This window comes from Durotheca rogersii (genome assembly GCF_024521655.1).
Source record: "Durotheca rogersii strain YMJ 92031201 chromosome Unknown GGS23scaffold_7, whole genome shotgun sequence".
NCBI lineage: Eukaryota > Fungi > Ascomycota > Sordariomycetes > Xylariales > Xylariaceae > Durotheca > Durotheca rogersii.
The window spans coordinates 831,139-854,619 of record NW_026251238.1 but is presented as its reverse complement, the minus strand read 5'-3'; the positions used below and the strand labels follow the sequence as shown (position 1 = coordinate 854,619).

At 54.8% G+C, this 23,481-nt stretch overlaps 8 protein-coding genes across 8 annotated transcripts; 5 read left to right on the top strand and 3 right to left on the bottom strand.

The window, feature by feature from the left end:
* The first annotated feature begins 105 nt into the window (after window positions 1-105).
* Window positions 106-1,772, top strand: GGS23DRAFT_620039 (NAD(P)-binding protein). The gene is made up of 2 exons (XM_051521069.1): window positions 106-511; window positions 591-1,772. The coding sequence occupies exons 1-2, from the start codon at window positions 457-459 to the stop codon at window positions 1,475-1,477; spliced, it is 942 nt and encodes a 313-aa protein (XP_051372933.1). The 5' UTR covers window positions 106-456; the 3' UTR covers window positions 1,478-1,772.
* A 344-nt stretch (window positions 1,773-2,116) lies between these two features.
* GGS23DRAFT_488347 (telomere stability and silencing-domain-containing protein) lies at window positions 2,117-3,273 on the bottom strand. The gene has a single exon (XM_051514370.1). The coding sequence runs from the start codon at window positions 3,067-3,069 to the stop codon at window positions 2,209-2,211; it is 861 nt and encodes a 286-aa protein (XP_051372932.1). The 5' UTR covers window positions 3,070-3,273; the 3' UTR covers window positions 2,117-2,208.
* A 293-nt stretch (window positions 3,274-3,566) lies between these two features.
* Window positions 3,567-4,220, top strand: GGS23DRAFT_595858 (plectin/S10 domain-containing protein; the record flags this gene model as incomplete). Its single annotated transcript, XM_051518387.1, has 3 exons — window positions 3,567-3,605; window positions 3,686-4,116; window positions 4,178-4,220. The coding sequence occupies 3 exons, from the start codon at window positions 3,567-3,569 to the stop codon at window positions 4,218-4,220; spliced, it is 513 nt and encodes a 170-aa protein (XP_051372931.1).
* A 2,139-nt stretch (window positions 4,221-6,359) lies between these two features.
* GGS23DRAFT_604513 (GroES-like protein) lies at window positions 6,360-7,959 on the top strand (the record flags this gene model as incomplete). The annotated part of the gene is made up of 9 exons (XM_051519606.1): window positions 6,360-6,394; window positions 6,516-6,597; window positions 6,662-6,761; window positions 6,822-6,897; window positions 6,970-7,057; window positions 7,125-7,300; window positions 7,360-7,526; window positions 7,586-7,723; window positions 7,775-7,959. The coding sequence occupies 9 exons, from the start codon at window positions 6,360-6,362 to the stop codon at window positions 7,957-7,959; spliced, it is 1,047 nt and encodes a 348-aa protein (XP_051372930.1).
* A 1,004-nt stretch (window positions 7,960-8,963) lies between these two features.
* GGS23DRAFT_595856 (uncharacterized protein) lies at window positions 8,964-10,138 on the bottom strand (the record flags this gene model as incomplete). The annotated part of the gene is made up of 2 exons (XM_051518386.1): window positions 8,964-9,813; window positions 10,047-10,138. The coding sequence occupies 2 exons, from the start codon at window positions 10,136-10,138 to the stop codon at window positions 8,964-8,966; spliced, it is 942 nt and encodes a 313-aa protein (XP_051372929.1).
* Window positions 10,139-10,489: 351 nt separating this feature from the next.
* On the top strand, window positions 10,490-12,291 carry GGS23DRAFT_595855 (uncharacterized protein; the record flags this gene model as incomplete). The annotated part of the gene is made up of 4 exons (XM_051518385.1): window positions 10,490-10,621; window positions 10,687-10,762; window positions 11,588-12,063; window positions 12,211-12,291. The coding sequence occupies 4 exons, from the start codon at window positions 10,490-10,492 to the stop codon at window positions 12,289-12,291; spliced, it is 765 nt and encodes a 254-aa protein (XP_051372928.1).
* A 1,001-nt stretch (window positions 12,292-13,292) lies between these two features.
* GGS23DRAFT_563385 (uncharacterized protein) lies at window positions 13,293-14,399 on the bottom strand. The gene has a single exon (XM_051516084.1). The coding sequence runs from the start codon at window positions 13,878-13,880 to the stop codon at window positions 13,509-13,511; it is 372 nt and encodes a 123-aa protein (XP_051372927.1). The 5' UTR covers window positions 13,881-14,399; the 3' UTR covers window positions 13,293-13,508.
* Window positions 14,400-16,351: 1,952 nt separating this feature from the next.
* GGS23DRAFT_563384 (uncharacterized protein) lies at window positions 16,352-21,072 on the top strand. The gene is made up of 3 exons (XM_051516083.1): window positions 16,352-17,573; window positions 17,623-19,605; window positions 19,658-21,072. The coding sequence occupies exons 1-3, from the start codon at window positions 16,991-16,993 to the stop codon at window positions 20,578-20,580; spliced, it is 3,489 nt and encodes a 1,162-aa protein (XP_051372926.1). The 5' UTR covers window positions 16,352-16,990; the 3' UTR covers window positions 20,581-21,072.
* Window positions 21,073-23,481: the final 2,409 nt, after the last annotated feature.

Below are 23,481 nucleotides of genomic sequence, written 5' to 3'. Positions count from 1 at the left end.
CAGGGGCTAGATGATGACGAGAATATGATAGGCCATAAAGGATCCCACTAGGCAACAGCCCCGTCTTCAAGCCACTGGCAACCAACTTGAAACCAGATGTGAGCTAGATATCGTGGAGATACGCGGACTTTATGCACAGAAAGGGGTTAAACCAAGTGAAGTGGCATCTCGACCTATAACAACCGCTGATCACGGATATAAGAGCACACGAGGAGCATGACTAAGTTGCTTAGACAATATGCTTAATGTTCGTACGTAAATCGAAGTGTTATTACGACCTCACAGACTGGGCCGATAGATGGGATATATAAAAGAGCATGACGATCCGTGTACCAGGAGACCTGGAGGTGAGACCTCAGGCTAGAGAAGCAGGCGACCCGATTCGCCATATCGATACACGTCGTATAACTAAAGGAAAGTGGAAGGTCCTGAGAAGCCCCTTTTAGTTATTACACGATGGAGGCGCCCGCTCCTAAACCTTACATCCTACCACCCGACGCAGTCTGGTTTAGTAAGTGCCGACGAACACGGGCCTTCGTCAATATGCCCCTTTTTTTTCGTACTCGGATGCTGACTGGCTTCAAATCAAGTCACCGGCTGCTCATCGGGCATCGGTGAGGCCCTCGCCCAGCACGTTGCCACCAAGACACCCTCGAACCGCGTGGTGGCCACGGCGCGCAACCCGGCCGCGCTGTCGTCGATCCCCGACGGCCCCCGCGTGCTGAAGTTGGCTCTCGACGTGACGTCGGAGGCGGCCATCGGCGCGGCCTTCGACGCGGCGCTCGCGCGGTTCGGCCGCGTCGACGTCGTCATCAACAATGCCGGGTACGCGGTCATGGGGGACGCGGAGGCGTCGGGGCCGGGGGACCCGGAAGGGCGGGAGCTGCTGGACACGAACTTCTGGGGCGCGGTGGACGTGACGAAGCGGGCGCTGGGCGTGATGCGGGACGCGAACGCGCGGGGCGGGCGCGGGCGCGGCGGCGTGATCATCAACGTGAGCTCGATGGGGGGGTTCTTCGGCAGCCCGGGCAGCGCGTTCTACCACGCGAGCAAGTTCGCGCTCGAGGGCTTCGCCGAGGCGGTGGCCAAGGAGCTCGACCCGGCGTGGAACATCCACGTGTGCAACGCGGAGCCGGGCGGGGTGCGGACGCGGTACGCGGCGTCGGCGCGGCGGCTCGAGCCGCGGCACCCGGCCTACGCGGCGGACGCGGCCCTGGGCACGAACCGCATGCTCGCCTTCCTCGGCGACCCCAGCCGGCACGACGTCTTCGCCGCCGCGCCCGAGGTCGCCGCCGCCATCTACCAGGTCGCCGCCGCCGGCCGCCGCATCCCCATCCGCGTGCCCCTCGGCCTCGACGCCTGGGGCGCCGTCGCCGCCGAGCTCGACAGGGTCCGCGCCGACCTCGACGAGTTCAAGGAGCTCAGCTGCGGCATGGGCCGCCAGACCGCCGACGACGTGGCTAAGCTCATCGGGTAAAGACCGGGCGGGCGGGAGGAGGACAGGTAGTCGCGGCAGACCTCCAGCGCTACGGGTTTGTGTCGAAAACCTTTCGACAGTGAGGAGGTTGGAAGTTGAAGTTGGGGGTATTGGCGGCTACTTTTTTTTGCTTCACGCGTCTTGGTACCCTCCTTCATCATGGACGAGTCGATCAACTGAGTGCCTAGTACGGTTTCAATTCTTTCGATTTTAGAGAAGAATGCAAGCAGGTTGTAATACTTTATTTCGCCTTCGTGGGTTTGATTTAGCTAATATCTGAAAATTCGCGTATTTTTTGGTATCACGTTCCCCCGAGTAACTGAGAAATCCCCGGCGTACTGTTAGCTTAACAACCTGCCCTCCAACTTCTTTCTTCTCAACATCTCGTGCCCTGAAATGCTTTGCGAGGGGCAAGACGGGGTAGGGCGAATACTGTTATTGAACCATCTAAGGAGGTTTCATGTTGTAGTGGCTCTCGACAACTACGTTTAGGGGCCATACAAGATAGGGCCCGGATGATATTGTGGAAGCTTAGTCGACCTAGCATATTCGATTGGCAGTTACGCAGGTAAAGACGCAAAAATTGCAAGTCATGCCCCGCCCACCAAACTCGTGTAGTATTATAACAGTCTTGATGGCTGAGGGTCGACGTGGCGTCTCCTTATGGGAACTAGCCCGGGAGCGACCGACCCTGCGGATGTTGTCGATCAGGGTCAGATGGTGGTAATTCCTTATTTACTACTGTCATCGTCCTCATCGGAGGAGCTCATGAACTCGTCATCCTCATCAAAGCCAGCGAAGGCTCTCGTGGATGGTTTCTTCGAGGCGGCGTGCGTCGGAGGGGTAGTAGCTTTAGAGCTGCTCGAGTCTGCAGGTCCGTCATCTTCTTCGGTCGATGCACCACCCTCCGTATCGTCCCCTGAAGTCGAGGTCGACGAGTGAGAAGTGCCGAGCAGATTGTCCTTGTAGCTTCCTGCCTTGATCGCAGCCAGGACCGCCTCGCGCGTCCTCTCTCCTGCTTCTTCCTTATCCTCTACCCATTTCCCGTCTAATCGACCCTTGGTGCTATTCTTGATTTCGTGTTCCCTCTCGTCAGCCGCTTCAACGATTTGCTGCCATCGCTGCCGTCGCTTCTCCTTTTCCTTCTGTTCCATCTCCGGCTTGATGGCGAGGTACTCAGCCAACGCCTTGGCTTCGTTGACCGTTCTCAATCGACGTCCGTCGAGATTTCTGCTAGATCCGTTCTCGTCCCCTCGGTTATTCTTTTTCTTCGATGACATCCGACCGCCCGCTGCGCGGAGCTGGGAGCCGAAGCCACCCTTGCCACCGCATAGTGGCGCCGACAGCCGTAGGGATATGAATGCATCACCGACGTCGCAAAGGTCAGAGATGGGGTTTCTAGTGTTGAAGATTGACTGTTGGTTGGATAACGTGGTAAGAATCAGGCGCGTATTCGTCAGTGGGAGGCGACCATCGATATGGTGGCGCAACTCGGAGAAGGTCGTGCTGGAAGGAACGGCGAATGATAGTGTAGGAGGGAGGCCAAGGCCGGGGAAGGTGGTGACAAAAACATTGATATTAAGAGGCGCCATCTTGCGATGCTACCTGTATGTGTGTGTGTGTTGACACGAGCGAGTGTCCGAATTCTTGCGGTAGGGAATCGTGATGAAATGGACTTGTAGACGTCGTCGAGTGGTGTGGATGTGGGCGCGTTACGAGGTAGGTTGTAGACAAAGTTCGCAGGTGCAGTCGAAAGAAAATGTACCACGGGAAAAGTCGGTTATGTAATCAAATCCAGCCGCCTCAAACCGTGATCGGGTACCTGGGCAAAGTACCCCTCACATAGCCACACAGCCACACATACCTAAGCCCCACACCCCCCTTCTAACATCCCTACCTAGTGTCGCTTCCGTCCCTCTCCAGCGTGTGCGTCTCTAGGGTTTTTGCGCACAACCCAAAAAAATTCGCTAAGCCTTCAATTCATCGCAAGAGCATATCCTTTATTTAGCCAACAGCCTTCCGACCTCACCTCAACCTCGCCCTACGCACCCCTCAACTCGACGTCTTGCCGCTGCAATAAACCGCCAAGATGCTGATTCCGAAGGATGACCGCAAGAAGATCCACGAGGTTAGATTGAGCCGCTGGATGCGCTTCTGCCCCGAAATGCGAAGATGATGGAGCTGACATCTTTTCTGTTCGCGTGGTAGTACCTCTTCCGAGAGGGCGTCTTGGTCGCAAAGAAGGACTTCAACCTCCCCAAGCACCCCGATATCGACACCAAGAACCTCTTCGTCGTCAAGGCCTGCCAGTCCCTGAACTCCCGCGGCTACATCAAGACCCAATTCTCGTGGCAATATTACTACTATACTCTCACCCCCGAGGGCCTCGACTACCTCCGCGAATGGCTTCACCTCCCCGCCGAGATCGTCCCCGCTACACACATCAAGCAGCAACGATCGCACGCCCCACCCCGAGGTATGATGGGCGAAGGTGAGCGCGAGAGGCGACCGTTCGGCCGCGGTCGTGGCGGTGACCGTGGTGACCGCGGCGACCGTGGCGATCGTGAGGGCGGTTACCGGAGACGGGACGCCGGTGAGGGTAAAGAGGGTGGCGCTCCTGGCGAATTCAACCCTCAATTGTAAGCCACCCGTGATAAGACTATACTTCTACGGCGGCCATATACTTACCCTATGCAACAGCCGTGGTGGATTCGGTCGTGGTCGCGGCGCTCCTCCTTCGTAGAGAAGCGTCGAGTCGAAACAAAAACGAAATTCCTTTGGACGCACATGACGGCCGCCGAAATGGACATGTACTCTAGGGAATGGATCACCTGCATAAGTCGCGCCTCTACTCGCGTGATATAAACTCGTGGGGGGAATCTCGGATGCACGGGTGGGAGTTATTAGGAGGCTAATCCTCGGAAATCGTCTATGAATTAGGGACATGCTTTTGCCACGAAAATCGCTTGTTCTGTTCTCCCCCATGAATAAGCCCCTGGGTGGTGGTCGGTGAAACGAGTAACCAATGCGGGGGGACGGCGTCCAATCTAACTCATCGTCCCCTTGCCGCCGTGGTCCGACATAGTGAAGAGTTGCAGTCGGTCGATGCAAGGACCGGCAAAGCCTTAAGTCCTAGAAGAGGGAACAACTCCAGATGCTCAATCCCAGATCGCCTCAGGTGTAACCAGGTGGAGAGCTCATGTCGCAACGGATAGAGAGCGTAACGCGAAGCGTTGAAGGATGTGATGAGAATTAATACTAGATCGGGTACCCGGTGCGAACTTATTCCCGGGGCCCCCCTTATCTTACCGCGCCGTAAATTTCCCAGTGCCCCCAAACCAGTGGACGCTGTCTCGTATGGGTGTGAGTCGGACGAGGAGACAAACCGAACCAACCGAGGCTCCACATGCAGATTATGTCTCGAGAGTGCCCATAAGACGTCGGTATCCTTCGGAGGCGATGGAGTACGTCCTAAAACTCTCGCAGGACATGCTCTCTGACATGATCTTGCTTACGCCGGCATGTCGACCAGATGGAGCACCGGCCATGACAGCCGTCCGAATTATACCAATACCTAACTGGCGATACCCAACACACTTGACTCCGAGGGATCGACTCCGACCAAGCCGTAAAGCGAACCAGCTGGCAGCACAGTAATGCTCCCGGACACTTGGTGTTATGCGGTGCTACCCACCCAGTCTTACAACCAAAGTTCTCAGGCATTACTGGCCGCTTTCTTTATCGACGTATAACCCCGAGATAGTTAAAATACGCCAGCCACCACCATCCACAAATGGCCAATCAGCCTACGTGACTGTATCTGCCACAATATGTCTCGATCACGAGAGGCTGGAGGGTCCCCTGACGGGAAGGCTGACCAAGAAACCCAACGACAGGCGAATCCAGGCCTCTAATCCCTTTATTTTCTCCATGTTCTATTACAGACAGGCAAAGTCCACACCGCGGGTGTGCGTAGTAACGATATGAATTAGATACCATTATCACGGGAGGTACACCAGGGAAGACGGACAGGCAGACGGTCGTTTCAGCATGGGCTTACGTCGGTACAGACAAGGGGAGGAGAGGGGGAGGAGAGGTTCGCTGCGAAAGCCAAGCAAGATGACGTCCGGGTCCAGTGAAAACGCCCTAGCGCCGTCTTCTATCGAGCCCAGGTTGGAGACGGGCTACCCAGTTTACTCAGGAGGTTCAGCCGGACTTGTCGCTTCGGGTGGGGCCAGTGACGCTCAGAACTCTCAGCTCCGGCTCGATCGACTGCCCAGCAGCCGAACGAAGGCAAGTCGACGAGCACCCGATCCGTCCAAGTGAGGAATACCTGTGGGTCTGTATCTGGCGAGCCAACCGAATCGGCCAAGGTCGGCGGGCAGGCCTGCAAAGGAATTGCATCCGCTGCCTATTACCTAGTTCCCAGGCGCGGGGTGTAGCGGATGCAAGAGTCTGACTTGCCTGCCCCTCCTTTGGCCTGTAACCCCCCCAAGAAACGGTTTGTAGCAAACTGGTGAGAGGTCGCAGAGCAGCCCAACTAGTCCCCTGTACCTCACCCCAACCTCTTGCACACTCAACTGTTAGGAACCAATCCCATCAGCATGTGTAAATCGCCGGGGTCTTACTCCCTCCGCCTCCCGCACGAAGGTCTGGGTTCATAAGGAGAGCCGTTTCCCGAAATTTCCGTGTTCATTTTTTGCCCTCTTCCCCAAACTAGATCTGTCCACCTTGGTTCTTGACACAGCATCTAGGTCGAGTTGTCTCGTCAGTCTCGGTCAGCACGCGATCCCCTCCCTACATCGAAGTCTTCGCAAACAGCCACCGCTTTCGTATAAGTGCCTACTCTTTCATCGTTTGATTCGATCCCCGCGAAGACAAGATGGCTTCCCTCCCTGCCACTATGAAGGCTCTCCGGTAAGTGTCACATTCTTGTTCCGAACTCCCAGCGTGGGCTGTTCCTTGCTGGGAGCTGTTCCCATCTACCCATGTAGGTGCGTGTCGTTAGCTTTTGCTGATAGCTGTGTCTCGTCTGTAGATACGAGAAGCCAGAAGTTTGGAGCATCGTCACCGTCCCCCTGCCAAAGCTACGTCCCGGTGACGTCCTAATCAAGGTCAAGGCAAGTCAATTGCTCTCGGTTTCTCGTGGCATCGCCAGCGCATTAATACCCGGCGTCGATCCAGGCTTGCGGTGTTTGTGGTACCGATCTGCACATCCACGAGGGAGAATTTATAGCCGAATTCCCCCTCATCCCGGGCCACGAAACCATTGGCGAAGTTGTCGGTAAGGGTCTGGGTGCATTTGGGTACGTCGTGTAACTGAGCGATTAACGATTCTCGCTAGCCTTTTCCCCCGACGTCAAAGGCTTCAGCATCGGCGACCGCGTCGCTGCTGACAACTCGGAGCTCTGCGGGCACTGGTGAGTTATAAAAAAACAATACTCTGCCTTCCGGCTTAGCGATAGCGAGAGGATTGACCGGCATCCAACAAGCTTCTACTGCCGGAGAGGCCAGGAACTCCTCTGCGAGGACTTCAAGGCCCATGGTGTCCTAGGCCTCGACGGTGGCTTCGCAGAATACGTGCGTGGTCTCCATCATCTCTCTGCCTGCTTGCCGGCTACCTAACCATCGTGCTCTTGGTATTTAGGCCTCTTATACCCAAGGCCGTCTCTTCAAACTTCACAACATCAGCGATGTTGACGCAACCCTGATCGAGCCCGCCTCGTGTGCTATGCACGGTCTTGAGAAGATCGCCCCAAAGGCCGGTTCCCACGCTCTGTTGATCGGTGCTGGTCCGACCGGTCTAATGATGGCTCAATTCCTGTAAGAGAGGCGATTTGTCCGGTGTCGCCGTAGATGTTGTCGCTGATTAGGTTGGATAGGAAGCACAGCGGTGTCTCCCGATTAACTATCGCTGCCCCCGAGGGATCCAAGTTGGAGTTGGCCAAGAGCCTCGACGCGGCCGACTTCTATGTCCCCCTCTCCCGCTCGAACCCCGCTCCGCAATGGGAGCAGATCAAGAAGGATAACCCGTACGGCTTTGACATTGGTCAGTGAAGAGCACGGAAATAGAAATGGGTGCGTGACCGACCCTAACGCCAAATCTAGTTATCGAAGCCAGCGGCAGCGCCAAAGTCCTCGAGGATGCCATCAACTATGTCCGCCGAGGAGGAAAGCTTGTCTGCTATGGCGTCTACCCTAGCTCCGCGCGCGTTACCTGGCCGCCGTCTAAGATCTTCGGTGATGGTATGTTAGCCGGTGGAACCATCAATAACGGGCAAGGCTAACTGGCGTCAGAAATCACCATCATTGGTTCCTTCTCTGAAACTTACATGTTCCCATCCACGGTTGACTACTTGGACAGTGGCAAAGTTAAGACGGCGGGCATCGTAAACAAGACCTTCAGACTCGAGCAATGGGGCGAAGCCCTCGAGAGCATCCGGAATAAGTCGGCAATCAAGGCTGCCATCGTCTTCGACTAAATAGGGAGGGACAGGACACACAGCATACGCCTAGCTGTCAGGTGGCTGTCGAGAAGAAAGAAGAGGAAATGGTATATAGGTACCTGGTCGAAGACCTCGACCTACGCAGATGACTGGGCTGGTGCGACTGTAGTCAAAACAAGCCTACATAACATCATGAATGAAGGGGAAAACCCCCGATTCGCGTCTCCAAATCTTTGTTGGGCTCTCGGCTATTAGTCGACATCGAGACGGCAGGTCGTCGACGAGTGGCAACCAATGAGAGACTACAGCTGCCGCCGAATGAGGGTGCGGACCTCGAGCGGAGTAGGTTGATCTCACTGAAGAGGTAGGGAAGAAACGTCGTCGCGGAACGTCGCCAATATAAGCATCGTCGATCCCACGACCCGGACGGCCACTCCGTCTGCCAAGTTTAGTACCTACCTATATTGCTGCATCCCATTCACCCACCTCTCTCTCTCCTTCTCTCCCTCCGAAGTCCCTTTATAGCTACTACAGGCACACCATAGTGAGGGCCAACTTGGCCGCCGTTCGTGTACTTACCTACCTATCTAGGTATCTATCTGTGCAACCACCCTATTCGGAGATACCTACCACTCACCCACCCAGTCGCCTAGCCGTCCAGTCCCCCTAGCCAGATTGTCGTCAGCGCGCCGAAGCCCCGCTTCGTCGGCCTACGCCTCCTACTGGGGTCGACTTAAGGAGTTAGGCATTGATGGCTAGGCATTGAGCGGTTTCAGCGTCCGAGGAAGTCGGATCCGATACGAGACGGGGCTACTTGCTGGAAAGACTCACAATTGTCAGATATGGTTAAGTCTATTATCTATAGCTAACGATAGGTATCTATCTCACGTTTGGGTATGCGGATAGGACTGCTCGATCGAGGCGCCCACATCTATAGCCGATGCTTTCTCTGTACCGATATTCCCGGGTACTTTATCCGCAACAAGAGCACTTCTCTATGCCCGCTCTAAACCTGCCCACATTCTCCGAGGAAATAACATCTAGATCCATGCCGCGCCCTTCCAGAATTTCTCGTGCCAGGATGACGTTTGCGACTTCTCTCTATTTTTCTCCTTCGCCTCGTCACGAGAATCGTTCGCTTGGCCCTCTAAGCCCAGTGCTCGAAACACTTTATCTGCGCCCGCGAGCGGCACGTCGATTTCCCTGATCGCCTCGTCGCACCATCCGGCGGCTGCGCACCTCTTGCCGACAAACCTCACCTCTAGCCGTTGTCGCCCCCTTCCCGGGACGTTAGCGGCAGCGGCCGCGCGCCGGTCCGCGCTTCCGCTAAACGCGATGTCAACGGACTCGCGACGAATATCCAAACGTCCCTTGAGCAATGCAATGACGGCACCTTGCGCGGTCTGTATCTCAAGCTCGCACACCCCGAAGCTGAGCTCCACCGGGCTCGGGTTTTTGACGTTGACCGTGACCACGACGCCCCATCTGCTACTAATAGCATCGTCGGAAGTAACAGCGGCGCTCGACACGCTGACCTTGGGTCCATTCATGCCAGCGGTAGGAAGCTGCCTCTCGTAGCAGATGGGGCGGCGGCCAATACCAAGGGAGGGTACGGTAAGAAAGGCGCGACCGTCGCGGAGACCAAGCTCGGTTCCGGGCCGGGCGATGACGGTCCCGACAAAGTCGCGAAGGGCGGGGCGGTCCGTAATGCGGATGAGCTGATCGTTGATGACGAAATGGGCCCCCCCAGGGCGCGTGACGAGCTCGGGCAGAGTCATGGTACCAAAGCAGCGACCCGACGGTCCGCACAGGTCAACCTCCATGGCGGACAGCACGGCGGTGACTGGGCCGGTGTTGGACGCGTGAGCCTCGAAGGAGACGCGGAAAGAACTAGGGTGGGATTAGTGATGTTGTACTTAGCACATGCCAGGTGCTGAAACACGGAGGAGTTTGTATTGGGATAGGGGATGGGAGGCAGGTAAGGGAGGGATGGGGATGGCTGGCGCAGAAAGGGGATCGCGAAGAGGATGAGGGTCTAGAGCGAGTCGGAGAAGTACAACCTGCGAATGGAGAGCAAACGCAGAAGTGAGGTAGCTGTTAATCTCGAATCCAGTCAAACGTACTCTTCGGCCACATCGCCGATGCGTATCAATGTGATATCTAGCCTACTGTATTTGACGATAGCGTTGATGACTTGCCGAAGTGCGGCCTCCATACTCTGTCTTAGGGCCTCCGCTGTTAGAAGGACCGAGTCGTGCGAATGCTGTAGGGAGCGAGTTGCGAGGAACGGCGCGTATGCGAGTGGATGTGATGATGTATGCATCTCAACCTATTAGGCATGTAGTTTGTGTACGCTCTGTTAGAGAGAGAGGGGGGGAGGGGAGGGGAGGGAGGGCCGCGGAGGGGAGAGTGAACTGTCCGGTGCGTTGGTGGCCCCTCGAGTCGCGGACATATGTGACTGGGGGTACACGGGATCTGTTGTCCTGCCCCGGATGCGGGTGTGCGCTTGTCGGTGAGGCCCAGTCGAATGGCCGGTGGGCGATGTCGTGCACACACGCTGTTGTCTATGGCTCTGGAGATGTGCGGGCGTGACTTGGGCCATGCCCGTGCTACCGTCGTGGCCTCCCCCGAAGCCGCAACCACTTACCTCCGCCTGGCGTTTGCTGCCATGGTCGCGCGGGACTGGAAGCCGGAAGCCGTGCTCAGGGGCAACGAGGAGGGAGAGGTGTCACGAATTCGCCTGCCTTGCTTCCGGCCGGCAAGGAAAATACCCTCTCGTACCTGGTGACGGAGAAGCAGAACCTGTTTGCTGTCCGCCAGCATAGGTGGTACTGCCTAGGTACGTGGTAGTGCGTCGGCTTCGTTAGGAAGGGGGGCCGTTTGCCGTGGACGGAGTGTAGTAGGCGGCTACGACTGATTAGAGATGAACCAACAACATAGGTGCTTTTCTTCCTCTCGCTGTATGAGTAGGCGTTGTAACTGGAGGCGTATTTACCTGTCACTTGCCTACCTAATTCCGCACGAGGGAGGGACAACACAACGACCTGGCCACATGCCTTGACGCAAACGGCCCGGCTTCGACGCCGTACATCCAGCCCAGTCGGCGTCCATGGTTTACAGATGCAGCCGAGAGAGCCTTGCTATTGCTTAGAAACTGGTCTCATATCGTGGCGTCGGCGCCGCCTTAACACGGCTTACCCAGAGGAAGCTGCAGCGTCGGGGTGGGTTCATAGTCATACCTATCGCGTCTGCCTGGCAGGTGTGATTTTCCCACTCCCCTCCGAAGATGGGCAACAAACATAGGTACTTCGAGGATAGGTACTTCAGAGGAAGACCTACCTGTCCGACCAAGTTCGACTACCAGGTACCTAGGTAGTTGGGTTTTGCGTGCGCCCTAGGGAATGTCATCCATAAACCTAGGTACCAACGCCATTCCTCCCGTGGGTACAGCGGCAGGAAACCTCCCTTGTGAGATGGGTATAAGGGCACTTTTACTGTTGCGAGAGTGCTTCTAGAGTCGTATATAGGAGTCAATACACCTAAGTTGGAAGACGCTGGGTATTAGGTATCCTAATATACTTAGGTACCAAGGTACCTACCTATCGCTTTTACGGTTACTCGGAGCCTTTTAGCTGTGAATGCCGTGCCTTTGGTCGTCTTCAAGAAGCCGGCTATGATGAGCTGGCCGTTAGGTGCTTCGGGTACCTGCTCCTCGACGAGGAACACGAGCGTGCCATGATGGATCAGTTCGGCCGCCTCAATCTCGAGTTTAACGGGAATGCTGAGTATCCCGGAGCTGAGGACATGCGCTCGCGCTTTCTGGGGGGGGACGGCAGGCCCCCGCCCATCCGGGGCATCGTCAAGAAGTTCGGCCACGTTGACGGGGATTGGCGGACGAGGGGTGTGCGCAGGATTCTCCGAGATGTTATTCGATTGCAGCAGCTCGGCATCATCAACATCGATGTAGCGCACCGACAGCTCGTCGGCGGCAAGTTCTGCGACTTCAGCACAGCCATCACTATCCCGCATTTTGTCACGACTCCGGAGTTGAACCCGTGCCTTACGCCTAAGTGGATATCCGCCATGGAGTTCGAAACTCCCCAGTTTAGTATTAACGACTACTGGGAATTCGACGATATGGTGCGGCTCTGGAATGGGGGACATGCACGCATTCCCTGGCGGGCACTGCTGTCAAATCAAATACGACCTGAGAAGCACGCCATCTCGGAAGCGTGTCTATTCGCTCGTTGACCTAAGGCTGTACGACTGGAGGACGTCTGCCGCTAGTCCGGGGAATGGCGCGACGGGAGCACTGGACGGACGAAAATCAGGTCGAAGGACAAAGGGCAGCAGCCGCAAAAAGCCTAGAGGAGTGACTTCGAAGACCCGCCGACAGCTCGATGCTAAAGCCACCTAGGTGGTACTGTGATTGCGATAACGAGGTGGCGGCGAGGCTGAAAGGTAGGTAAAACAAGTTTCAGTGCCTCACTCGAGTGAGAGTTTAGGCACGGTCTTAAATTTCCGCGGAAGAAGGAATGATCTACCCAGTTCTAGAGCAATATAAATTCCTCTTCCCTGCGAGCCATAACACCGCCGCTCGAGGACACGAAGGAGCATGTCGACGAGGAGGCCTGCACGTCGTACTGCCGCCATCCGGGCCGTCGGCTCATAGTCGGCTACGGCGTCTGGCGCGAAAGGCCGGGTGGATTGAGAAGCATGGGCTTGGTGGTGCTACTACTTGGTGGGAGAGCAGCGCGGATAAAGAAGGCAACTGTCGTCCCTTTCTGATGTCACCAATGTGCCGAGCGGCTCTGCAGGCGCCGAGGCGCGAAAATGTGGCTCCGCACGACGCCTAGGTCAAGAGCGGAGATTTCTAGGGCTTTATGGGTTTCTATAGGTTACGTGTAGCTGCAGGGATAATAAGCCCTGCATCAGGCTCGTTTAACTTCGATAATAAACTAGAGCCACAGTTCATAAGGGAGCCTGTCGCGTAAAACGTAGCCGCCTACTTTTACGTTGTGCAGTATGGAGGCATATATGGCTAGTTCAACTGCTACGTGACAGAGCCTTAAATAGTTTTTATTAAAACTATCAAAAACCTCTTACCGTTTTTATGTAGTATTACCTTATTCGTTTTATATGAGTAATTAAAGATTACGATCTATATAGGTAGGTATGGGTCTCGCACTCATATTTTCACCGTCAATACTTCAACCTGTAGGTATGAGTATTCTACACTCTAGACTACCATAGGTTGAACACGCTCATTTCTTACTATGCCTTTCTGAAGCACGCATCTGTTCTTGTTGCTCCCAGCTATCATTTGCAGCTGGCCGACCAACAGCCTACAGCCATTTACAGCTGTGATACTGCCTGGTCGGCACTAGGCCAGTTGTTGGCTGTTGGGCTGTTCCTTATCGGTCCCCCTAACAGCGTGCCCACGCTGTTCTTCTTCAATGGCTCATAAGAATGCCCTGAATAGCTTTAATCAAAGCCGCTTAAGACCCCTACCGTTTCCCACGATTTCTTTCCTTTAGAACTTCCTCGTTTCATTTTACTCCGCGCTTGCTGATCGCTTCTCATCACTAGATAAAAGGGAATCCCAGGAGATTAAAATCGCTAGGGTCGGCATCGTTAAGGGGGTTGATGTTGAGCCAGTTGTTTGCGTGGGGGCCCGCGCCAGCTGCGAAAGCAGCAGCGTTGCCTGGGGAGGGAGTCCTGTATTCAGGAGGCGGGGGAGGGCTCACGGGCTCCTCGACGTTCGAGTACTGATGGCGACGTACCCAACCTCGCTCCTCATCGAGATAAACGACGTCCCAATCGTTGATCTTGACCATTTCTTCCTCCCCCACAATGGCACGGTGATGATGGGCCGACATTGCCAGCATACATAGCCACCACAAAGCAAGATCTGTTGTGAGCACATCGACGCCGTTCCTAGACCACGGAATCGGCATGGTGGCTACCTTCCACCGTTCAGCGTTCTTGCTAAAGCAGTACACCACCAGCTCTTCGTCCGTCTGAATGTACCCGTAGCGAGTTTGAGCAATCTTGCGGATATTCGCCAGCTGTCTCAGCGGCCAGAGGAGCTCCTTATTTGGATTGTCGAGCTGATTCGCAAGTTACCTGCCACTCCACTTTGAACTTGGTCTCCCGAAGCCAACCACTAGGTTCGGCCCGGGGAAATCGTCAAGCACGACGACGTGGTCCGCAATGAGTCTCCTAGGCCCATTAGGGACGCTGGCGAAGGCAGACTTACCAGCAGTCGAATACTTATAGCGAAGAATGATGCCTGAGTGCAGTCGAAGGTGCGACATTGCAAATTCGAGAGCCAGCTGCATCAACCCATCGTTCTAGCCAATCAGATGATTAAAATCTTCAGCCCTGTCGCAACGTGGTATTCTGGACGGCCATGTTCGCGACTCCAGACTTTGCAACGCAGGGGGGCCTTTGGAAAGCAAGTAACTTTGTACAGAGGGAAGCTTTTGCTGGTTTCTCGTTCTTTGCTCAATAGCGGACGGGGTAGGTTAGAGACTACAGCCGTAGAACATGAGCTCGCTCCCTGCTTTGGAGCAAGGCTGCAAACACAAGCGCCAGCAGTCTCGCGCATTGCTGCCCGTTTCTTATTCAAGCCGCAGGTCGGTGCGCCACGAATCATTGAGTGCAAGTCGGCAGGAAACCGATTTTGCACATAGCTGTACATTCTTGATAGAATTGATAAGTGGGCAGTTATCTTTGCTATCGAGGCCCTTTACAGCTGCTCTGCGTCTCGGTGATGTTCGTTTTCAACACTAAAATTTCGAAAATAGAACAGCTGCTTCTTTGAACCCTTTGCCTTCAGTCATTATCCGTCGCCTTGTTGCAACTGCATCATCACCACCGCAAAGGCATGACCTGCAGAACAAGCCCGTCAATCCGGGGAGTCCCCCGAATTACAGCGACGCTAATGCACATCCATAGAGTAAGTACATCGTATGTTAGTTCATCCAGCAACCTACTGAGTAGGGATGTTAGGTAGGTAGAAAAAGTTGCTACTACAGCATCCCTTAACCCTCTGTCGGTCTCCACAGGAGAGATATCCGGCTCCAAGCGCAAAGATGATGACAAGCAACGAGCTGTCCACGTCCTCACCTTCGGGAGACAACAGCTCGGAATGGCATACTACGTAAAGACCTGGATCTGGTAATCTTTGTGCCCTGTTGCGTGTCTTTGTGCTTGGATCGGAGACAGCATGCCATCAAATATTGTAGTTCCAGAACGTCGGTTCCAGGTAGGTAGTCTACGAGGTTTAGGAGGTACCGCCATCCGAGGTCAACAAACGAAGAGGGATGGGAGATGGTGGACAAGTTGTGGAAAGATGTGTGGCAATCTGAGGCAAAACCATTGAGCCCCGGATTTGCATCAAGCCACCTAATGAAATTAGGAATGGACGTCTTTTACCCCTTGCTGAAACCTCATAAGAACTTAGAAGGTACAAATATCGTGTGCATAAAAGACGCCATCGCCGAAGTACCAGGCTCCCTCCTCATAGGTACCTTAATCACACACCATCTCCATCCACAGGACCCCGTCTTTGGATACGGGGTATTAGGTGAGGAGCCACCCCAGGCGCTTGGCAGGTCCCAGCATCCACCTCTACCTACGTACCTATGTAACTACTTTTAGGTAGGTAGCTATGTGTACATGCCTGCCTACGCAGACTAGGTAGGCACTTACCTACCTACCTTCATATCCTATACAGGTATGGGGAGCTATAGCTCACGTACCTACCTACCTAGGTAGGTAGGTAGGAGGTATCTACCTCTAAGCTGGGTACAATGGACTCTACCGTCTAGAGGTTAGGTACCTCCCTAGACCCAAGACCATTCTATCAGAGGCAGGAGAAAGGGCACAGTTGGGGATTTAATCTGCCCGGCGTTGCACTTACGCAACTGTGCTCTAGTGCAATGACCCCAAATCCACCAAAGTAATTTAGGCAATTAAATCCCCGTCTCTTCCGCTCCCTACAACATCTCTAGGTAAGGTACCTAGGATACCACTCCCTATAACCTGCCTCTAAGAGGTACTATAGGAGGTTATATCTTAGGCTAGGTACACTTTAGCTTCCCCCTACCTGTGGATGTAGGTACGTATACACATATGTGCATACCTACAGATGTACGTTACCGGGATATCGTGGGGCGATTTCGGTACGGCAGCTAGGCAACCCGGTAAAGCACATACGAGGTCCAGGGTGTTGCATGCATGCATGTATGAGTATGTACCAAGTATGTACGTACAGACATCAACTATAAGGCCCTTCTGGGTGCTCTGGGTCAAGAGGCTCGGGATACGGCAAAAGACGTGATTGGCCTCGTGTTCCGGACCACGTAGGTACCCAAGGTACCGACCGCCTTAACCCAGGAGGTGCCTCCTTAGGTAGGGGGCAGGTTGGGTAGGAGGTAGGCAACGTATTATAGGTACTCGGTACATGCAAACGAAGCACCTAGCGAGGAACTTTCAACATCCATACTACGTCGTACTCACCTCCCGCTCAAACCCACCGACCTCTCAACCTCCTCTCAAGTCCACAATAATCATTCTGAAGAGAGAGAGTTCCGACTCGCCAGCTGCCCAATCCGAACCCCCTTACGATTACAGCCTCCAGAGCGACCTCCCTAGCACCCATCCCTCTATGCCTCTATTTATCGCCGACTCGTCGCCGGGTCTAGTTTTGGACACGAGCTGGCATTGGTAGATCTCGTCGAGACATCTCGAAGGAGGAGGGGGGGCGATCTTGGGCAGGGATTGCCAGCATCAGACGGCCCATGTCCTCTACGGCCGTGCTGCTTTCCTACTTTTTTGGTTTCCGGCTCCGGTTGCGCCTATCCACCTACCGGCCTACCAGCTACAGGCTGCCCCTTGGTAACGTTGGGTTGGGTGGTAAGGCCATGCCTGGCGACAGCTGCTGCGTAGACTGCGGAGGATAATTAATTAATTGCCCTTTCACGCCATCACGCTCTTTCCGAGTCTCCCTTGCCAATTTCTTGCCATTCCCAGCTTCCCCCGTTCTGGATGAGAGGCAAACATGGCTTACCGTCCCAGTCGACCGTCCTTCGACTACCATGACTTCGTCCTTCGTGATCTCCCGGTAGCCGACCTGTCGCGCCGTCCGAGACCCAATCGTCCGAGGGACCTCCTAGCCGACGTCGATTCGAGCTCTGATGACGATATCGGTACCCCGAAGCCCAAGCGACTTTCCCGTCACTCTCGTTCCATGAGCCACCCCTTCCCCTCTTTATTCTCCAAGAAGAAGAAGGATGAGAAACCCGTCAATCCAGCTAGGAATGGTACCTTTGACGACGACGACGACGACAGCCCTACACCGAAGACGCACCACCACAACCTTCACCAGAACATGGCGTCGAGGAAACTTCCTCGAGGGCCGATAGATTACGCAACGGGGAACTGCATGACATGTGGTAGCTTGGTTAGGTGGCCCAAGGAACTGCAGTTCTTCAGGTGTACTATTTGCTTGACGATAAACGATCTCCGGCCGTACGATCCTGCTGCTGGCCACGGCGGCCTCCAGCCCGTCATGAGCAACGTCATACAACCGAGCGAAGGCGAGTTCGGTCCTCCGCGGCGACCTTCGCAACCCTCGCAGCCTCGTATGTCCTGTCACGTCCCATGCGGGATGAGCCGTGCTTACCATTGCAGCAAATTCGATATCCCTCGAGTACACGAGACACCTCGTAAAGCAGTGTCTCCGCTCGTCCTTGCAATCTTGGATGTCGCCCCAGCCATGCCGAGAGCCCCCCGAATCCTGGCGTAGCCGGTCCTCGTCTCGCCCGTTGAATGAGTATCTGACACCGCCTGGGCCTTCCGGTCAACAAGATACTGCCGCATCCTCGAGTGCAAGCCCGTCTGGCTACGCCTACAATTCGGTATTCGACGACTTTGCCGATGCCAGCCCCGGTCCCGAACCCCCAACCGATGGTACCCCTATGATGCGATCGTACTCGACATCCTACCCCGATGCTAGGAGTTACACGTTTCCTACCTCCGGCCCGGCCACCGGACCCAGCACCCATTCGGATGCCGTGGCGTCGGATCTAGAGCCCAGGGGGGTCTTCAAAAAGCTAGAAGACTATCTTATTTCGTGTTTCAGTTCTCATGCGTGTGTGAATCACTCATTCGTCACTAGACACGTGAGCGCTAGCTCCAGACCACCGCCCGAAGCTGCCAAAAAGCGGGTTGCAGAAGTTAGAAGGGAGCCGGTTCGTGACGGCCCGCCCATAGCAGAGCTCGACGCCAAGTTGTTGCTGTTGGGCAACTTCGCCGAGAATGGCGCGTGGTGGATAAGAGGCCAAGAGGAAGTTCAGCCCCTGAGAGCTCCCCCCCGACGGAAGGATGATCTGCCTTCCATTGTAACCCCTAAATCTCCCCGAATCGATTGGGGCGCGGCCATGGAATGGTATCATATAGTGATCAATACAGCCGACCCGTGGCAGGGGATATACGATGACGTGTTACGACTCGACTCATTCCAGAAGCTATCGGACGCAAGGCTGCAGCAGTTCAAGGCACTCGTTGTTGCTGGCCAAGAACATATACGGAGAGTCCTGCTGAGGTGCACGGAAATGGTCTTGAGGCGTCCGGGCAGATTGATGGCAGAGCCTCAGGACGTCCGCTTCTTGCTCCTGTTATTAGGCAACCCCCTCCTCCCGTCCGAGGCCAAGTCGTACACAGACCAGCGTCAATATATGGGCAAAGGAAAGGGTGCAGCCTCGGAGCCCGACCCAGAGTTGCAGGCCAGATCCTCGCCCGGGCGACACTCGGGGATCATGAAGCGAATTCTGGGCCTATTGGCGAACTCGTCCGAACAATGCCACCATCACTTAATCACATGGTTCTCTAGGCTCCCCGAGCATCTCTTCCTCCAAATAAAGGATTTAATCGGCGGGTTCGTTACGTACCGGTTGACTCGTCAAAACGAGAAGAAGCTGGAGACTCAAGTGGACGTAACGGCAGGTTTGATCCCACAGATGCCCAACGCTCGCTCTGGCAACACACCGGCGACACTGCATGCGGCTCTAGAAGCCTCGAGGCCATCCAAGAAGCAAAGGCCACCCATCGATCCGAAGCGCGCTGCATATACCGACGATTGGCAAATAAAGGCCGGGGCCAGAGTCATGGCTCTCATATTCTCTGCTAATAATATGACATATGTTCGGCGGACCAATAGAGCCGATGGGCGCCTCCATAGCCACTTATTGTCAACGAGTGACTTCTACAACTCCCTCGTCGACAGTTTAGATTTCAAGGCCGATTATGAGCTGTGGGAGTCGAAGCGGGGCAGGTTCACCTTCTGCCAATACCCATTCTTCCTAAGCATCTGGGCGAAAATACAGATACTAGAATTTGATGCTAAACGGCAGATGGCCGGAAAGGCCAGAGAAGCCTTCTTCGACAGTATCTTGACCCACAAGAACTACACACAATATCTTGTCCTGAGTGTCCGGCGAGACTGCCTAGTAGAGGATAGCCTCAAGAAGGTAAGCGAGGTTGTCGGTAGCGGTAGCGAAGATATCAAGAAGGGTCTGCGTATTGAATTTCAAGGAGAGGAAGGCGTCGACGGCGGGGGACTTCGAAAGGAATGGTTTCTACTTCTCGTGCGGGAGATTTTTAATCCGGACCATGGTAAGTGCTTCGTCGCTGCATCTCGCCGAGGCCGCGTTCCTAACAATCTCAGGGCTCTTCGTCTACGACGAAGACTCTCACTTCTGTTACTTCAACTCGAATACCTTCGAGACTTCGGACCAATTCTTCCTGGTCGGTGTGCTTCTCGGTTTGGCTATATACAATTCAACAATACTGGACGTGGCCCTTCCGCCATTTGCCTTCCGAAAGTTGCTCGCATCCGCCCCGCCCCCGACCGCCGGTACCCCTGCTCACTCTCGTCCGACGATGAACTACACGTTGGACGACTTAGCAGAGTTCCGTCCGACGCTCGCTAGGGGGCTCCGCCAGTTATTGGAATTCGAGGGGGACGTCCAATCGACCTTTTGCCTCGACTTCGTGATCGAGGTTGACAGGTACGGCACGAGGGCCCGAGTACCTCTCTGTCCCGGAGGTGAAACCAAAATGGTTACCAACACGAATCGGCGAGAATACGTCGATCTCTACGTTAGGTACCTACTTGACACGTCGGTGAGCAGACAGTTTGAGCCTTTCAAGCGAGGCTTCTTCACCGTTTGTGCCGGAAATGCCTTGACCCTCTTCAGACCAGAGGAGATCGAACTTCTCGTCCGCGGATCGGACGAGCCGTTAGATATCACCTCTCTACGTGCCGTTGCTGCTTACACAGGCTGGCCAAAATACGTGGACCCCGAGAAGGAACCGACGATACAATGGTTCTGGGACACGTTTGAAAGAGCCTCGCCGTCGGACCAACGGCGACTATTATCTTTTATCACCGGCAGCGACCGCATACCCGCTATGGGTGCTGCATCTCTCGTCATCAAAGTGAATTTCTTGGGGGAGGAAGAAGGGAGGTTCCCTTCGGCAAGAACTTGTTTTAACACCTTGTCCTTGTACCGCTACACCTCGCGGGCGAGACTGGAGGAACGTCTTTGGCGCGCGGTCAACGAAAGTGAGGGATTTGGACTCAAGTGACAGCAGGTGATAAGCTCACGAAAAGCATTGTATTGGCGTTATTGGACCTTGTTGGACCGGTGGTCGAATGGTGATGGGCCAACGTACGCGGAAAGCGTCGCGCACATCGTGGTTCGCCATAATGTAAGTCAGATGGTAGTTTTTTTTCCCTAGTGGGAGAGGGAACTTGTCAATTGTGTCGTAACGGCACGGACTATACCCTAACTACATACTATGTCTGCATCACCTTGATTCCGGCAGTCATATTTCATGCTACGCGAAGCTGGTAACTGCGCGTATAGGCTGTTAGTGGGGCTTTGATATTAGCCATTGCCCTTCCTGAAAAGGACCGATCGTGTTCTGTTATAATTAGGGACTAGAGGGGGCGGTATCTATCCGCTCGTAACAGCACCTTGCCGCATCCCGTTATAGAAAAACGTCTTTGGCATAGTATCAAGACGAGTTAGGAGCGGGTTTTTGCAACTCTCATCTCTCTCGATGGGAACATATAAACATATAAATTATATATAAACGTCGCAGTCTTGGCATACCACGGCACGCAGTTGGCTACGGATATACCACGTAATACGAATGCGCGAGGCCGCGGGTATTCCGATTCGCGGGTGCATCAGTGGTTTGTGTGACCATGCGTGGATTTTTTGGGTTTTGGTTCAACGTCCGCTGGAGTCAATCGACTGACTTGTCCTGCTCAGCGTTAGGAGACGGCGAAAAGAATCCACACAGCTTCGTAGATAGAACTTCGCGCCGCGGCATCTGGTCTCGAGAAGGTCCGGTTCTGGGAAGGTGATTTGAGGAGAGCTCTTATGGCGGAAGATTGGTACGCGGCGGAGGATAGCCTACCGAGGTAGGTAGGTCGACCAGAAAGGGCCATTTGAAGGAGGACGACGGATCGTGGGATTCACCCAGCGCGATGGCAAAGTCGGAGCCAGGAACGGAGCTGTGCCTCTGCGCGTAGGGGCGTGCAATGGAGGTACGTCCCGTGTCGTTTTCCAGCTTCAACCTGTCTTCGCCGGAAACACGTACCTACCTACCTACGGGAGACGTAGGCAGGTAGGTAGGTAGGTATAGTGCGGCCCCCGGGTGTAAGTGATTTAGCATAGTAGTAACCTGTCAGTATATCGCGCCGGTCACGTCTCAAACCACCATCTGTTTCCCCTTTATGGCCTTTGATCCGGAAGGGGAGCTAAAATCGGACTTGTTCAGCACCTAGGTATATATAGGTAGGTAGGTAGGTAGGTAGATGGAAGTCGAATAAACTAGTATAGGTAATACCAGAAGCCAGGCTCTCGAGGACACTCAAGCTATTTAAATCCGAACAATGAAAATAAACTGGACAACGAGAGACTAGTAGGTAGCTTTATGCTACTATCTACCTACCTAGGAGGTAGGGAGGTAGGTAGGTACCCAGCTGGTAGGTATACCATAGCACGCTTTTGAATTCGGCTCGGCGCCTGGGGCAGTGATTACATACCTAATGCCGCTATGGCGACCTACAGCATTGCTAGATTCAGCGGGGTTGAAATGAATTTATAGCCAACATCAGCTTCTGCGCCTGGCGGGTGGCGGCGATCGGGGCCGTATCCCGTACAGATGTCCACCGCCAGGAATTGGCGCCAGTCTAGAGAGCACAGCACCCGGCCCAAGGCGACTATCATCTTCCTACCGGAACCTAGGCGACTCCATCGCAATGCGGGATGCGGGTGGCCGGCACGAGGGACATTCTACTATCACCTGCTCGGACTAGGGGAGGGGGGGATTTGACAGGAAACGATGCTCCGGCCAGGATCAAGCTGGCGCCTGCTGTTCGGGCCTATTCCTCAGCCTTATGTGGCGGCGATTTGAAATAGGTAATTGCGCTTTGGGGTTGCTCAGCGGGTGATGCCGAGAGGATTTCATATCGGCTTGCTTACCCCCTTTTCGAGGGGACCTGATTGCGTTTGCTTCCACCAGCACGTTCGGTCCCTGCTCGACCGCATTGGCTGGGATAGGTGGGCGGGCCAGCCAGACGGACCCCCTCTGCGGCGTCGGCTTGCAGGCCGAAGGTGTGCCCTGACTCACCACCAAGTAGGTAGCACGGGAAGGGCGGGCGGTGGCGACGGGGAAAACAGATCGATAGCCCGCGGATTGACAGCGGTATTATGAAGAGACCGGTGGTGCGACTGGATGCGATGTTACTGCTATAGGAATGGAACGGAGTAGGGGTCGGCCTCCAACTCCGATACCCTGCTGTCCGTAGATGACGCACCGAAACGATGAGGGGTCCCTGAAGGCGACCCTAGGTGGGTATAAGCTGATGGTCTTCCTTCATTTGCACGAGGCCTTGTGTAAGCCGAGCTGCGCATCGTCATGTCGTGCGCGTAATAGGTCAATAGGCATTACCTGATTACAAACATGGGAGGGGGGGAACGGGGAGCAGTAGCAGCAATATTATATCCTGGGCCGTCTCGTGGTGGTGGCTCGCTCATGGCGATGGCAAATTTTCGTCTGACTCGAGACGAGTCCCCCTCCCCCCGGAGATGGGGAACATTGGGATCTTATTCTAATATTTGCGGGTAAGCCAATCGAGCCAAGATTGCAACAGCCGAGCTCGATCGGACGGAATCGTGAATTGTAGGCCGGGCCACGACCGAGAACCCGTTGGACGTTCGTGTTATTTTCGTTGGAGCACACAGTATTCGAAGCTTGTCTCGGCCATACGGAGGTGGGCTGGCTCGCGGGTATACATGGCCGGCTCTAATCTAAAACTCCCCAGAGCTGGTGAAAGCTCAACTCGCGTTCGTGGATTAAGACGAGATCCTCCCTGGTATGAGTTGAGTTATTTTCTCTAATGAGAGATATTCCTCTAATGATGGGGGTGTAGGACTGACCGATGGCGACAAAGAACGGAGGGCCATGGGTGAT

Coding starts and splice junctions, on each gene's coding strand:
- GGS23DRAFT_620039 (XM_051521069.1), top strand. CDS start 457: ATGGAGGCGCCCGCTCCTAAACCTTACATCCTACCACCCGACGCAGTC. Junction 512..590: donor ACCCGACGCAGTCTGGTTTA/GTAAGTGCCGAC, acceptor CTTCAAATCAAG/TCACCGGCTGCTCATCGGGC.
- GGS23DRAFT_488347 (XM_051514370.1), bottom strand. CDS start 3,069: ATGGCGCCTCTTAATATCAATGTTTTTGTCACCACCTTCCCCGGCCTT.
- GGS23DRAFT_563385 (XM_051516084.1), bottom strand. CDS start 13,880: ATGCCGATTCCGTGGTCTAGGAACGGCGTCGATGTGCTCACAACAGAT.
- GGS23DRAFT_563384 (XM_051516083.1), top strand. CDS start 16,991: ATGGCTTACCGTCCCAGTCGACCGTCCTTCGACTACCATGACTTCGTC. Junction 17,574..17,622: donor TTCGCAACCCTCGCAGCCTC/GTATGTCCTGTC, acceptor TTACCATTGCAG/CAAATTCGATATCCCTCGAG. Junction 19,606..19,657: donor GATTTTTAATCCGGACCATG/GTAAGTGCTTCG, acceptor TAACAATCTCAG/GGCTCTTCGTCTACGACGAA.